At 39.2% G+C, this 16115-nt stretch overlaps 1 protein-coding gene across 4 annotated transcripts in view; it reads right to left on the bottom strand.

The window, feature by feature from the left end:
• kcnab1a (potassium voltage-gated channel subfamily A regulatory beta subunit 1a) overlaps positions 1 to 16115 on the bottom strand; it is a 145894-nt gene that overhangs the window by 29835 nt on the left and 99944 nt on the right. For all 4 annotated transcript variants that reach the window (XM_082501786.1, XM_082501788.1, XM_082501785.1 and 1 more), the window contains one exon: positions 1895 to 1938. In XM_082501786.1, the coding sequence (XP_082357912.1) occupies positions 1895 to 1938 (44 nt within the window). The remainder of the gene's footprint in view (positions 1 to 1894; positions 1939 to 16115) is intronic.

Below are 16115 nucleotides of genomic sequence, written 5' to 3'. Positions count from 1 at the left end.
AGGTGTTTGCTCTCTGCTGAAGCTTTGAGTGCACAGCGGTGGTCAGAATGGGACAGGAAGCAATCTAACCGGAACATTAATGATGTAGGAGCTCATCTGGCCCTGAATCCACCACAATTCACAAATTATTGACTGCAAAATGAAAAATGTGACCTTGATCTGAGCACAGTTTAGATGAAAAACCATTAGAAGAACATTGTGTGCAAGTTTCAATAAAATCTGACCGGGACTAAAGGAGTAGCAACCCTTGAGGTCATCACTCCTTCAGCCAGATGAGCTGAAAATAGCAGCCCTGCTGAAAGCTAGGCTTGCTCGTGATTTACTGGGAGATCGGCCAAACTTAAATCAGGTACAGATCGATTTTGATGCACCTGATCCCAGAACTTTTCGATCACACCTTGTATCTACTACTACTCTAGAAAACACACTGTAAGTTTTGATATGATTTTGTTGATGATCGCTGCTTGACCACCTTAAGAGTAAGAGCCACCAGTACTCCTTAACTATTGTCAAACTGTTACAAACTATTTTCCTGTTGCACATGCCATCAATTTATATTCACCTCTGCAAAAATGTTTCTGATAGGTACACTAAAGACGATTAAGGCATTTCATCATTATATGTAGTTTTATTTGCACGGCCCTTAGCTTTAAACAAACCCAAGTTTCCCTTTCTAGGATGTTAGTGGTGGAGAAGGACTCATGAGAATATACATGACTTATTTATAAATGATGGTGCAGCGACTACGATTGGATCAGTGTGTGCAATATCAGAGGACTTCCACAAAAAAATTGGACAGGAAAAAATAATAAATATTTTAGCTTCTGTGAATCTGAGTTGGTAATGATCTCTAGTTTCTCTATAACTTCAAAAGCTGGACTGAAATTAAATATATTATGTGTTTAAATACGTGGGTTGGCATTCAAGCTGGACAAATGTTTAGCAAATAAACTAGAGTATATATTTTTCTTGTAAGAAATGAAAAAAAAACTCCACATTAACACTAATATTATATTAGATGATAGTTGAGTTGCTCTCTTCTTTTCCACAGCGAGCAGCTCCATGTGTGTGATCTGGAAGACCTTTACGCTGGATGCCTTTCCTCACATAACCCCCAAATGGATTTGTGTCTCTTCCCAGGATTGAACTGGAAATCTTCATTAGTTGAATGTGTAAACCACTACAGTATTTATCAAAGCATCAAAAATAAATTGGAAGAGTGGGCCACGAATCAAAATCCTTCCAATCAATGGAAGTCAAGCCATAAATCAAAGCAGCAAACTCACCGTTTTCTTACCAAGAGTTCAATTTTTAGGTTAATTCAGCTTCTGTATTTGTTCTCTTTTACAGTTATGCTTATGTCACTGTTGTGTCCATTTATCTTGCAGGCCTACATACAGTTTCTCTTCACTGGTAAAACTATAGCTATACTGTTTGTCTTATGATTTATGGGTTATATACTCCAGGCTGCTGTTGCTTTTTATTTAGCCAACTCTGTGTTTCAGCAACAGGAGTCCTCCTCGGAGTTCAACCGATACAAGATGTAGAAAACATTTTGTTATATTTTTGTGTATACCTAAAAAAAAAGGTTCTTCTGTTGTTTTAAGAGCTCTACATGGTGACAGAAATAGGAATGCAGGCCACTGGTTTTGTGTGGGACTACATTGAACCTAAGAGCAAAGTAAGGAAATTTTACCATCAGCCTACACAGAACAGCATCTCTATGACCTGATTAGACACTCAGTGATTTGGTCTAGTATGTGCATAGTTGCAACAGTAGTGTTTGTTAGTTTATGAGAAAAAAGGTCAAACCTAATCGCTCAATTCACTGATCATTCTGAGTTTGGGACGATGTGGAGAAGCGGGGCAGTGAAGCAGAGTGAAGTCTACTCACCCAGTCCTAAGCAAGATACTCTGAGTCCGGACTTTCCAAGGTTCCTGCATAAATAGGAAAAAAAAAATGTGTCAGGTCTCGATAAAATACAAACACCTCGGCGGAATGAACACATCACCAAACATGATCTGCATCATGTTTGGTGATGTGGATAATATTTTAAAGACGAGACTAAGTTGTTAATCTGACCGATTACAAACTTTACCTTCAACAGTGTCTGCTTACAGGCATTTTCACCTGTAGTTGATATTAACCTGTGTATGCAGCAAAACGTCAAGCAGACTGACAGTCTGGAGACTAACAAGCTGGTCTTTTTTTTTACAAGACTCTGAATTTGGCTTTGCTTGACATAATCACATGACAGTTTGACAGTACGCTTCTCTTCCTGATTTCTCTGTGAAAAGTTAAAATGAATTTCACTCATCCAGGTCTCCAGGTAATCCTCCTATACAACCTGCATGGATGTATAGGAGGTGGAGATGATGATGAAGCTGATTAAAATGGTTAGCTGCCCTTTGATATTATGTTTCCATCCGCAGGGAGGAGAAAATCACACGGTTATTAATAACAGTGTGATGAAGAGAGAGACACGGGTTAAAGCAGGTTGGCAGAGTAATAGAAAACTACACCGGTGCAAACAAGATGCATCTAGCAGTGAGGATTATTTGCACACATGAAAGGTTAAAGAAAGATCGTAAAGGTGTCAAAACTGTGTGTGTGTGTTTACTATTGATGAGCTCTAATAGCCTCATTAGTGATGTCATTAACATACATCTTGCAGAGTATGTTTTGCATCCCTTTAGTATAAAAGTAATAAGACCGTCCTCTTATGGCACAAATCAGCATGCTGCCTGCAACCTTATTAACCCACCAAATCAAAGACACGCTGATAACAGTGTGCAGAGTATCTCAAGACATTTGCTCTGTTTAGCATTAAAAAAACCACTGGACTGAATAAATACACATAAAAACTAAATATTAATAACAATAATCTCTGCATTAATTATTCTTTTAGGGACAGCACAAAGATGAGTAAATGTAAAAGTTGCACATTTCTAGGGCTGATATGGGAACTAATGATTCCACCCTAAACATCTAGTGGGCACCTACCAACATTATCTAAATTTTTTGAAGCTGTGTTTGTGCCCAGCTGACAAATCTGATTGGTAAAATATGTGAAGAAGATTAAAGTAAATTAGTTGCAGTGATGGTAGTCATGAACATAAGCTGCCCTCTGTTAAATTCCTTAATCAACCAAACTGTTGTCCTCCATATCCAGATATACAAGTTGAATATTCACCGGGGACCTAGATTTCTCACCCCACGGTGTCCCCATGGATTAGTGTGTGATCAAGATAAAGTCACCATTGGACATAATAATGCAAATGCACACCAACCAACACACATACTCATAGCACACTTTTAATACTGACTTCTGGGGTTTAAGCAGGTGCAGGGATAAAACAGCCGCTCCAATTCATCAGCCTGTAGGCAACACACACGTGAATGATTTTCCTGGGGGAAGCTGTTACAATATGTTGTGCTTGCACTTTTGTACTTGCTACAACACTGTAGTTTTAGAGGATAGTATATAATTGACCTGGAATTGTAATCTACGTCATCATTTTTATATAAAAACTTCTTATCGTTCGTTCTGCAGCCTGAAAAGTTGAAAGCCCAAAAAAGGAACCACTGTTCATCATGCTGCTGTACGCTCTGTATAAAAGTTGTGATGAAAGCATGCACAACTCTTTAAACCCCTAAAGCAGGACACACACACACACAGGACAATGAAAATATCGAAAACTTCCTTAATCCCTTTTATCTTTCCTACTGAAGTCTCTGACCACCTGTACTGCAAGTCCATACAGACAACATACAAGAACTTAAAAGTGCTGATAAAGTGGATTTTATCTAAATGTAACATTTTATCTATTTATTCATTGAAAGTTTATGTAAAAAAAAATAAAAACAAAAAATTTAATCCAACCAAGTTTACATTAAAACACATCATGGCCTCACTACAGCATCAGGTTTGCAGATTTTTATGGATTGGACAGTGCATTATTCACAGCTGTCAGCATCTTTCATTTTGGCCCACCTGTCAAAACTACTTAAGTTTTTCATTACCGATGAGACCTTTGTATCAGAATACTAAATCAGGCATAAAAATCTGTTTTAGATGATGCATCAAATCCTCTGACACCTGTAAAATATCCAGAAAGGACATTAAGAACAAGGTGCTCTTGAACAACACGTAACAGGAGCTACTTTTACTCTGTAAACAGCAACAAAAAGTTATTATAAATTATGTTTTTATTGTATTACTACACTTTTATTATCCTTTAATAGTGAAATATGGTTAGAATCTGCTTCTTCGCCTTTTACCTGTTTATGATTTCCATACAAAGCCAAAGTTCATCCACTGAAGTTTCTTAATACTATGGTCAGAAAACCGTATTTAAGTACGCGTCTGTACTGTAAATATGACCAGAACTTTTTCTGTAAATGACTGGAAGCTGCATTTTGCAGTCTTTCACCTGATCTTCACAGACTCAGGCTTTAGCCCTCCCAGTGACCCAGAACAGGAAAGCAATTTAGAAAATGTATAGAAATGTGTAGCTTCCAGTTATAGAAAAAATGAGGATATTTATAAAAAGCCCAAAGTTAAGGCCTTTATTCAGGGCAATATTTGAATTTAGATCATAGAAACTAGAGGTGCTGAGTCAGTCAGTGGATGCCCCTGCTGACGATTAATGATGATGCCTCTGTTTCCTGGCCACGACCATGAGCGATGATAATGCAGGTGCACTCTATTTAAGGTCTAAAGAGAAAAGCTTTGTTTGAGCCAAAACAGAGCATACATCTACCAACAAAGAACTAGCAAAGCAAAAAACTGCCCTCCATGATGACTAATAAAGAAGCCACCAATTCATTTAGACAGAGCATTTGTGCAGCAAATGTAATGATGATGGGCTATGTTTGTAATATGGAGCCATCCTAAAACACTGCAGTATATAATGTCTGATAGTCTGACCTGAAAAACTCTAAAGAAAACTCAAAACTACAAAACTCTGAACTACAAAACAAACCATATAAGTCACGCAATGACCGACAGCCAGACAGCCTTGTTTCCAGTTTTAATTGTGGAACAGTTGGGGTGACAGTCAACACCTCCAAGTCTGAGGCCATTGTTCTCGGTGAAATACTTCTGGATTCAAGAGCAGAGGCTGTCACAACAAGATTAACGGGAAGGTGTAGTGTGGGGTGGACCAGTTGGTGCAGTGTCAGCAGTATTGCGGGCAGTGTACCAGACTGTTGTGGTTAAGAGACAACTGAACTGAAGGGAAAGCTTCCGATGTACCAGTTCATCTATGTCCGAACGTTAATCTGGGCAATGACCAAAAGAATAAAGTCTACAGGATCCTGCAGGAGGATCTAGAAAATGTGGCTGAGGGAAAGGACATGTGGCTGCCACTGTGACTCGACTTGGGATAAGTGGAAAATAATGAATGGATAGATGATCCGTTTCTACTTGACTCTTAACAAATCTCTACTGTAACATTTACCATTATACCTGTGACAAAACTCCTGCCTCCAGTACATCCTATAGGTTGGTTCTGAGATATGAGATAAACACCCTACTGCATGTACACTAGCTATTGTGCAAAATGATTTGAACGTCCTAAAACAAAGAGTAGGTTTCCAGAATAAAACTTTGACTTTCCTAAATAACAGCAAAGCTGCAAACTTACTTGAATTTACCTCAGGGAATATAAAATAAGCACAAAAAAAATAATCTGCATGTTTTGTAGAATTTTTGTATTTCTCCAGTAAAACACATAACTTCTCAGATCAGGTCAGGCGGCCTGGTGAGCTGACACAATATGTCCTCTCATTCAGCTTTCTGAGGCTTTAATTACATGATGGATAAAGGAATGACGGTGATGATGATATCAGATGAGACAGAGAGGAGGTTTGAAAGAGGAAGAAAATACGATTGCTCTCTATGCTCCATAGATGAAGTAAGAAAGTGATTTCCCCCACGTCAAAAGCTTCTTTCAAATGGTTCTTCATAGTTATGAAACCATTTACAGCCAGACGTAAATAACCAAGCCACCACCACCAAACACGCACATGCTAATGCAAACCAATACAGCCATCCTTTCCCATCAAATATTTATTGCAATATGAAACCTGCCCCCCCCCCCCCCCCCCCCCCCCCCCCCACAGTCACTTTTCCCAACAGATCTATCAAGCCTTCCCAACAATGAGCCTATTCATCTCCGCTTAAACATGTCTTCATTTGCCTGATGATGGACAGTAATGACTTTCTCTAATACCCCCGGCACTATAGGCAATATTATCCTCTCTCTTCTTCTGCCAAAAACAGCCTCTCTCTGTTTCTCTCCTGCAAGCCAGCAGTCCTCATCACAGATCTGTCACTGATTACCTCTCCCAGTATAGTAGTGAAAGGATCTGCAATCGGGAAAAAAGAAAGAAAAAATAGGTTGTATTTCAACTCTGCATTTTTAACATTAGTTTGTTTTTACTAGACAGCGGAGTGTAATTGGCCCGGAAGCATTGGGAATGATCTAAATGTGACAAAAGACTTTAGTGTCAGTGTTGCTTGTGCTTTAATCCCGTCATGATAATAATGACAAAGATGTCTGTTGACTGAGGCAGTGTCTAAGTTTGTCACCAGTCAGTTGTATTTATTACTACGACTGGACTCATTTATTTTAGACGAAATAGCAGATAAAAGCTGGCAGACAGGAAATTTCCCTGAATTTGAAAGTAAACGACCGATAAATATGCCCTGCTGCAGCGGGTGGAGTAGGCAGTTATCATTTGTCATAATGACAAACAGAAAGCTGCCCAGATGATGTAGGAGACGTCTATGAGAAGAGGCGCATATAAAATCTCTATGCCAGTTAACTTCGCTTCCTAAACCTAACCAACTAGTTTTGGTGTTGAAATACACGGTGTGAAAATAACTGTGAACATCTGGCTCTTCAGTTCAACATATGCCTGCATATATGTGGACTTTTATTTACAGTGAAAACACCGATATCCTTCAGCAAAGGTGCAACTACTGCCTTTCTGAGCCGCTGGTACTTACAGGAAGATGCCCACTGGTGAAAAATATTGAAAACAGGTGGAAAGCACTTTAAAACGAATTCATACTTTCCTATCAAAACTTTACGAATTCATATTAGTTGAAATGTTTGCACCTTTTTCTCTTTATTTATTCATGTGCATGAAACACTTTTAAAACCCAAATCAATAAACACTGTACACTTTATTTTGAGGTACAACTGATTTTAAAAAGTGCATCACGAGGCAGCCTATCTGCTCTTGTTATTAGATGATGTCTAACAAAATAATTTCAGGTCTACCATTGGTTTGATGATATTGTGGATGGATCTTTTAAATAGATTAGTTTCACATTTGCAACCCTATTGCAAATTAAAATCAAATTGCTTCTCGTGATATGCAGAAACAGTAATGAGCCACAAGAGACTGGCTGACACACTTCTCCATCGAGTGTAAAACAGTCTGTGAGAAAGAGAGACAGAAAGAGAGTGTCAGAGAGAGAGGGGGGACGACGACGAGGCACTGGATGCATGCCTAAAGGCCACCTGAGCTCCGGATAAAGTAGGTTACAATGTTACAGTAATCACACTAATTCTGGCAGCATACGTTGTTTGTCTGTGGCATCGCTTAATGGAGACATCCCTGTTTAAGTGCTTTAGTTTCTTGTACTTGTATCTGTAGATATTGCAGCACTCAGATCAACTCCTTTGCATGTCATTTTTCCACATATTCTCACATATGCCCTGACCTTCACATTCATCTCCATTTGTACATTTTTTTTTACAGCTTGTCCAGTTCAGGGTTACGGAAAAAAGCTAGGCTATACCCTGGTCAAGACACCAGTCTCTCACAGGGATAAACACAGTGAGAGACAAACCAACTCACACCTACAGTATTGTGCAAATGTCTTGAGTCACTCTTCCTTATATATTTTTAGAAAAATGGGGGGAAAGGTGCAGTGATTTACTAAAATGTGAGAAACATATATGAAAATACAGTGTAATATTTGATATGACCACCTTTATTCTTTATTTATTCCATTATTCTTGTCTTCAGGAGTAGTTCTCCAAGCATTTGAAGGACATTCAAAGCTCGTCTTTGGTTGTTGGCTGCCTTTTGTTCCGCCCTCAGTCAAGATGATCCCACTCTGCTTCAATGACACTGAGGTCTGGACTCTGGGGAGGCCAATCCATGACTGATAGGGTTCCACTGTGTGTTTTTCTATCCAGGTATGCTTTCACATCATTAGCGGTGTGTTTGCGATAATTGTCATAGTGAAGAATGAAGCTGTTTCCAATCAGATGCTTTTTAGACAGTATGGGATGTGGATATCATACTGGTTTTCTGTGTCCAAATTACACAAAATTTGAAAAGATCTCCAACACCACTGGCTGATTAGCAGCCCCAGTCGATGACAGAGCCTCCACCAGGCTGTAGATGGCTCCTTCATACATACTTTCATTAATTTGAACAAAAATCTTCTGTAATTTGGTGTACATCAACTTTTTCTCCCTGTTTCCCTGATTAAGAATAGTTTCTTGGCAGCCACTGAGACCATTTCTGATGAGGCTTCAGTGAACAGTAGGTGGAGATCTTGAGGGCCTAATGTATTTCTCAGGTCCTGTGTCACGTCTTTGCCTGATTTTTTTCAAATTTCCATGGGAGACTAGGGTTGGGCGATATGTAAAAACTTTCCAACCAACAAACTTAAGTCCAATAAATGATGGGCAGAGCAATGTAATCATGCACGGACTGATCCAGATATGGATGAACTAATTGCCCCCAAAAAAATAATGTTGTCAATTTGGGATTTCTTTGGCTTTAAACTGGATGAAAGATGTAAACCCAAGGATGCAACCGAAGCGGTGTGCCACTTGTGCTCAAACATGACTACCTTGCATGGGCATGTATGTGTCCACTATCCGAACACTTTCTGAACATAGGCTACTTCCTTTCTTTCTTTCTGTTATGAGTTTGAGTAAATTAATCGCTGCATTTGGGCACACTCTGAGGAGGGTGCATTTGCTCGCAGATGGAAGAGGGTGCTGTTAAAACAGCGCCATAATTTTTTTTTCCTGTTGACTGCTTCTATTAGCTCCATCATTATTAGCAAACTTTCTCATGGGCAAATAAATAAATAGCCCTTGTAAAAAGAATCGATAGTCAATATATCCGCCAGACTATGGGAGAAATTGCATACTGTGCTGAGATATGCCAAGTTGTGTGCAAGTTGATTTGCTAAGTGTTAGGAAATCAAACTCTTAAACTGTGTTATCTTTGGCATTTGCTGTAAATTCAACAAAATGGAAATACATTGTGTTTTTGTCATAGAGCAAGTGCCTCAAGATGCAAGAATTATAATAGTTTATTTGCAAAGTTGGTTGTTTTGTGTAGACTGGTTCATCTCTCAGATCTCTCAGAGATCATCGAGAAGTGTCTTAACAAACAAAACAATAAACCTCTGAAAATGTCAGGTATAAAGAATGGACTGAAAATGAATGAAAAAGCAGCCAACGCCAAAAGGAAAAAACTATTGCTCAATACCACTTTTGAAAAGTCTTAAAACCCTGGAAAGAAAATATAATGAAACAAGGGGTACCTCAAGACTTTGTGCAGTACTGTAAAGTCAAGTTACAATCACCAGTTAACCTAAAATGCCTGTCTCTGAAGTCTGAGTACCAGAGAGAACACACCCCCATACAGACATACAGGGGTGCGGTGACACCGCTGTGTCCCATGTAGTAAATTGATCAGACCTTGTTTCCACCTCTCTGTTACTCAGTTATTTAATTCTAGATTAAATTAGAACAAAAAATAAGACATTTTATTTAAAACACATTTAGATGAAGCAAAGTAATTACAGAAACATGCATATATATAAATAAAGTGTTTTGCCAGTAGAGAAAAAGATCGGTTTGAACTATGTAAACTAAAAATATGCAGCGTTGTGAGTCATTTAAAAGCATACTGTATAATCACATTGTTGCCATGAGTCCTCCTCCTCTGACACAAACCAACATCGTTGCTGTCCTCTCACTTTCCTTTCACCTCCCACTTACGTGCCACCATCTTTTAAACATTAACTCGCTACACGTTTCTTCTGACTGCATGCGTCACTATCGATCACATGTTCAACGGTGAAGCCAAAGTAGAAAATGTAAAAAACAGAACATAGGGATAGATACTGTACTGTATGTGCTCCTTTGTTTTGTTTTTGTCACAGCTGGAACTGAATCGTTTTTTTCTTGCGTTCTCGCCATCTGTCCAACTCCTCGATTCATCTTTGCCGACTTAGCTTCACCATGAAGAGTAACTGGGCCAAGTCCTGTTAGTTATTTTTTTCTACACTGAAATATGAATAAATAAATACAAGTAGGAAGAGTAAATGAAAATGTATGATACTATATAAGCTTTGTGTGTGACATGCACATTTACAAGCAAGCAAAGTACTAATATGCGCTAATTATGTCAGTGGAGATTAAATAGAAACCGCTTTAAATAATTACCACGCAGTGTGGACTTACTGTGTTGCCTATTTTAACTGGTTCCTTGTCACAAAGAGAGCAATGATATATTAAAAGACTTCATTTTAAAGATGAAACTTTCCTGAACCAAATCAATAAATGAAGGAAAAAGTCACACTTTTATGGGACTAACTGAACACAAGTTTGTTCAGCTGTGTGCAGAAATCTTGAGCCAATCTCATTTCTTTAGATTAGAAAAATGGGACATTGAAACATGTGCAAACATACAGTACATATACAGTATAACAAGCTTAAAAGTCTTCATTTATCACCAGAGCTTGAGCTCTCTTACACAACCTCTCTTGTCTTAAACAGTCTTCAGGAATAGTTCTCCAGGCCTCTTGCAGGACATTCAAAGCTCGTCTTTGGATTTTTCTGCCTTTTTTTCTGATCTCTGACCAGATGACCCCACACTGGTTCAATATTGCTGAGGTTCTGAGGAGGTCAACCCATGACCGATCGTAATCCTTTGTGTGTTTTTCTATCCAAGTATGCTTTCACTGCAGGGCAGCGTGTTTGGGATCAATGTGCCTTCCAGGTGATACTTTTCTGCACTGTAAGTCCATCAATTTTGACAAGATCCCCAACACCACTGGCTGAAATGCAGCCCCAAACCACAGATGGTTCACCCCAAGAATTAGGTTCCCTTTTTATAGGTCAGTGTCGTGTTGTTTAACATTAAAAAAAAGGAAAATGGTCAGGTAGGAGGACGAGACTGAAAATGAGTGAAAAACTACTCCACTGGAGAACTAATATCTTAAACCACAGCCTTATTAAACCCTTTATGAAATAAACAGTAATATTTGTAACTTCTACTACTTTTGTCCCAGAAAAGGAACAAACCAACCAACATGTGTGACCACAGATCTCCATGTTACTGTTATGTAGTGTCCTTAAGGCTGCAGCTCTAACACAAATTAATAATTCATTTTTTCTTTCTAATATTGTCTACTACTGTGGAGCTCAATTGGAAAACGTACCGATGCCCGTTATTGCAGAAAAAAGAGGCTAATTCTGTTTTTATGTGGAAATATGCTCACGTGTGCCCTATACATACATGTGCGTGTGTCTATACATCCATTTGCATCAGCTCACATGTTGTGCCTGCTAGTGGGTCCATCTGAGCGAAAATGTTTCCGTGCACTATAGATCAGTGTCGTGTTGTTGGCATATGTTGGTGCATACACCAAGGAGCAGTCTCAGCAGTGGGGTTATTCAATGTCAGTTAAAGCTTGAGCATTGAGTGGGTGGGGTAAAAAGGTAATGGGAGGAGCTCTTAAAGCCTGCACACAGACAGAGTAATGCAGCAGCCTGTGTATGGGAGCAATATAAAAGCTTTCACCTAGCAATACGACTAATAGGAGCAGCAGGAGGTGAACGTTCAGCCAATCAGTCTTTGGACAACTTTACAGTTGTGTGAGTGTGAAGAAATTTAAGGTTTCACCTGTGTGTACATAAGTGCATGTCTGTGCATTATAATAACACTCCTTAAGTTCCAACTGTCCATCCAGTTAAGGGTTGCGGGGTGGGGGAGGGGCCTATCCCAGCTCCCCTTTTGGCCCATACATATATACCTACAGAGATGTATACAAATAGGATCCTGGATCGGGTGCCAGCCTGTCCCCAACACATTCACACCTATGCGAAGTTTAGATTGAGCAGTTAACCAAACCCCACTAACTGCATGTCTTTGGATTGTGGGAGAAAGTCAGAGTACCTACACAGTCACGGGGAGAACATGCCAACGACACACAGAAAAGCCCCAGGCAAATGGTGGATTCAAACCTCGGACCTTCTTGCTGTGAGTCAACAGCGCTAACATCCAGACCTCCATGCTTTCCACTCTTTAAGTTTACAAATACAAACTCTTTTTCTGGCATGATTTAATGGACGTCCTGACCCAGAAACATAAGATATCATGGTCCTGGGTCTGACCCTGCGTTTTTGACTTTGGACTATCAATTGTTTCTTTTATCATCTGTAGGACTCCTCCTCAAATATCTCCCAGTTTCCCTGGTTTGGCTTTATAAACATTGTTCCTATGTTCGCTGGTTATTGGAGAGTTGTTTTCTGTTAATCACTTCCATCATCTGAGTCTACTTTTGGGGTCCACTCTCTCCACTACAATATGACTTGAGGATATGATAAGCTCTTGGTATGCTGCATGCTCTGTAAGCTACTTCAAGGGGAAACTGATTGAGAACTGGAAGAAAATTTGACACAAGCGAAACATGGACACGAGGAATGAGTTCAGCTCGCTGTACAAGGAAATAATAAAAGGACCTACAGTGTACTGTAATTCAGCCCCCACAATAGGGGAATACCACCAGGAGCTATAATGGATCAGACACTCCCATCTATTCAGCTCTGTTGGAAAAGGATTGCAGTTGTAGTGATCCCCTTGTTATGAAAAAATACATACATGCTTAATTTTTCTCTTGAGGCAAATCTGCATTAAGTTAGATATTTAAAATGCAAATTACCAACAATTAGCTTCACGCTTACAGAAATGAGCCGGGAATATATATGCACAGATGTAATGGTGTTATTGTTGTACGTTTGCTCACGAGGGGCGAGAGAAATGAAAAGACGTGAAAATCAGTAGGCACCGTTAACTGTGCGTACACGTTACTGGCACAGCAGAACAGTTGCAGAAGGACACAACCGGGCACAGCGCTGTGTGTGTCTGCAGTGACTCAGACTGGCTGCGTAGGCAAGGATACTCATCACTCAGGCCTGAATCATTCTGCCAAAGTCTCTGATCTAGTTGTTGTCAAGTGGCCTTCTTGTTCAGCGTTAGTGGTTTCCAAAGTATCTCGGGGAAAGAAAGGCAATTTCCACAAAACATGATCCATACCGCTACAGAGCCTCTGTTGGTGAGTCAGGTAATTCTCTCATCTGTTGTTCTATAATTTTTCCCTTTGCCATATTGAACCAAGCTGATATCCATCATCCCAAAACAGCACCCCACTCATGCAGGCGCAAATCAATTTCCCTTCAATTTTCAGAGGTGCTGACTGCAGATATTTCACGCTACTATTCTTGAGGGGCTTTTTGCAGTAGATTATGATATTGTGGGGGGGGGGGGGATCTGCAGCAGCTTCAAGTAAAAACTAAGGACAGACTGTTGATGAAATCCTGAACTGAAATATATTTTCTTGTTAGTTTGCAATATTTTGATTTCTGGCAGCGCAGAAACAGAAATATTGTACAATTTTATGACAGACTGTATATAAAAACGTCATTTTGAAGCCTTGGATTTGGCATTTTAGATGTTCCCATCATTTTGAAACCAGACTTGACAAGCAAGAGTGGGCTCTAATGGAAAAACCAGGGACAAGGCAGGCTAACACCTTATGACTTATCAATTACAAGGCAGCCCTCCATCATAGCTTGCTTTATTGTCTATTTCCTGTAACAGGAACTGAAACTCCCAACTGAGACCATAAACTCGTGAGGGAAGTGTTCACTGAGGTCATAAACCAAGTTAGAAGGGGATGTTTTCCCTTCTTCTATACATTTCTATAAATCTGGACTTCTTTTTCAAAGCCAGGTGATTCACCCTCTCCTGGCCAATAGAGAAAGTGGATTTGCTTCACTTTTCAGGCATTCAGACAAGCAGATCAATATACACGTACTTACACATGTCCACTGTTTCAGAAAACTGCAAATTTGTTTGGATTTGTTATTTGAGAAGAACAAAATGAATCCATTTTTTTTTCAAAGTGTCTAACAACAGATCTTTCTGGTTTAATTTCCCCGAACCTCAACTGTGGTCCTACATGACTCAGAGCCTGGGGGCAAAACAAAGCAAACACTAAATGAGATTTTTCAGTGATCCCACATTTTCCTTCAGCAAACACTGTACCCACACAGAGAGGCACACATGCATACACACAGGCGTGCACAGACACAAACACACACACCTTAAAGGCTGTTTCGTTGTGATGCTTTTGTTAACTGTTCTGAGATTCTGCACTACGATCGTGACTATATTAAAAAGGTCTCTTTCCTGTTGTTGAACACGGATTTCCACACAGAGGGAGAGAAAATGAAGATGTGGATAATAAGAGCAGACAAAAAGAGTGACCGACCAACTGACCCAGAATTAGTAGCAGTGTATTTACTAGAGAAATTATGTCAGCAAGCTTCTTGTCTCGTTGTAATGTGCCACATTAATCAAATAACATTTTACTAAGTTTAAAAAATTTTTTTTTAAAAATCACAGATTTCAGCATCAGCCAGAAGACAGACAGACACACACACACACACACACACACACACACACACACACACACACACGTTTTGATTATGAGCTTTCAAACGTGGTAGTCTTTTCTTTTTTAATTTAGTTTCCAAATCACAACAAATTACACACAAACCTCTGAAGTATTGACAAAACAATGAAAAAGAAAGCGATTATTTAAAATCTGTAAACATGAGGTGGATGATCAGTGCAGCGCTGTGCCAGGTGAGGCTGATGCTTCATTGTGAGCATGGGGATAGAGGGGTACACTGCTGTAAGCGTCTGAAATTTATGTTTTAGTGTTTCAGACGACTTTTCTTTCACTTCTATAAACTTAACAACTTAAATCGAATCTCTGCGTACATGTCGCTCTGCTTTTGCTGCTATAAAATATCCATCTCACCGACTCGGAGTAACAACAAAATTGTGATCACACCACCGTTATGTATTTGCAGACCTTGTAATTTACTGATGATTTCTATCACTATGTGCTTGGAATAATGTTGTGAAAGGGTCTCTGATGTTTTTGGGGTTTTTTCCATATTAACTCCAAGAGAATCTGTTGCACAGGTTCAAGCTCCCGGCTTTGCACAGGAGTTTGTGCTTTAACATGAACAGCTGGTCCAGCATTATCTGCTGGATGATAAAAACATAATGCAAGATTAACATGTCAGACTAAATTATCATATATATTAAACATTATTTGTTGGCTAAACTCAAATAGGTTGTTGTGAATTTTGCATTTCACAGGCTTTTAAAAATGACAGCCACTGCAGATTCCCATTGGATCCAAATTAAGGATGCCACTTGCAACATTCCCATTATCAGACTTGGAGAAACACTAATCCTGTTTAAACAGGGATTAGCATGTATTTCTGCCTGAAGTTCTCTGCAACTAAATGAGGAATTAACAAGCTTCATACAAAATAACACATTTTCACACTGTAACAAATAACATTTGGGACATCTGGGGCACTAAAGTCCATTTTTACACCGAAATCTTGATTCAAACAGTCTGTCAGACACACCAGAGTGCACACATACAGATGAGCCTAAAAGCTGTAACGACTGCTGGCAGAGAGTCAAGACCTAGTTTTAACAGTTCACCCCCAAACCAAATTACCATTATTATTTTTATTTTATTTTTATGTTTCTCTGGCCTGCAGTGCTATTTATGCACTCCCATATGGAAAAGATATATATAAATCTTTGTTTTGTTTTTATCTGTCTTGTATGAAACTTGTATGAAAAGCATACAAGAGTGAAAACACATATAAGATCCCTTGAAAAATTATACAATGAAACTTGTATGTTTTGTATACTTAGTAAAAAAATACATGAAAGTAATGAGAAA

The sequence above is a fragment of the Aulonocara stuartgranti genome (genome assembly GCF_965226115.1).
Source record: "Aulonocara stuartgranti genome assembly, chromosome: 14".
NCBI lineage: Eukaryota > Metazoa > Chordata > Actinopteri > Cichliformes > Cichlidae > Aulonocara > Aulonocara stuartgranti.
Note: the sequence above shows the minus strand (reverse complement) of the source record. Positions and strands in the feature narration are given on the sequence as shown.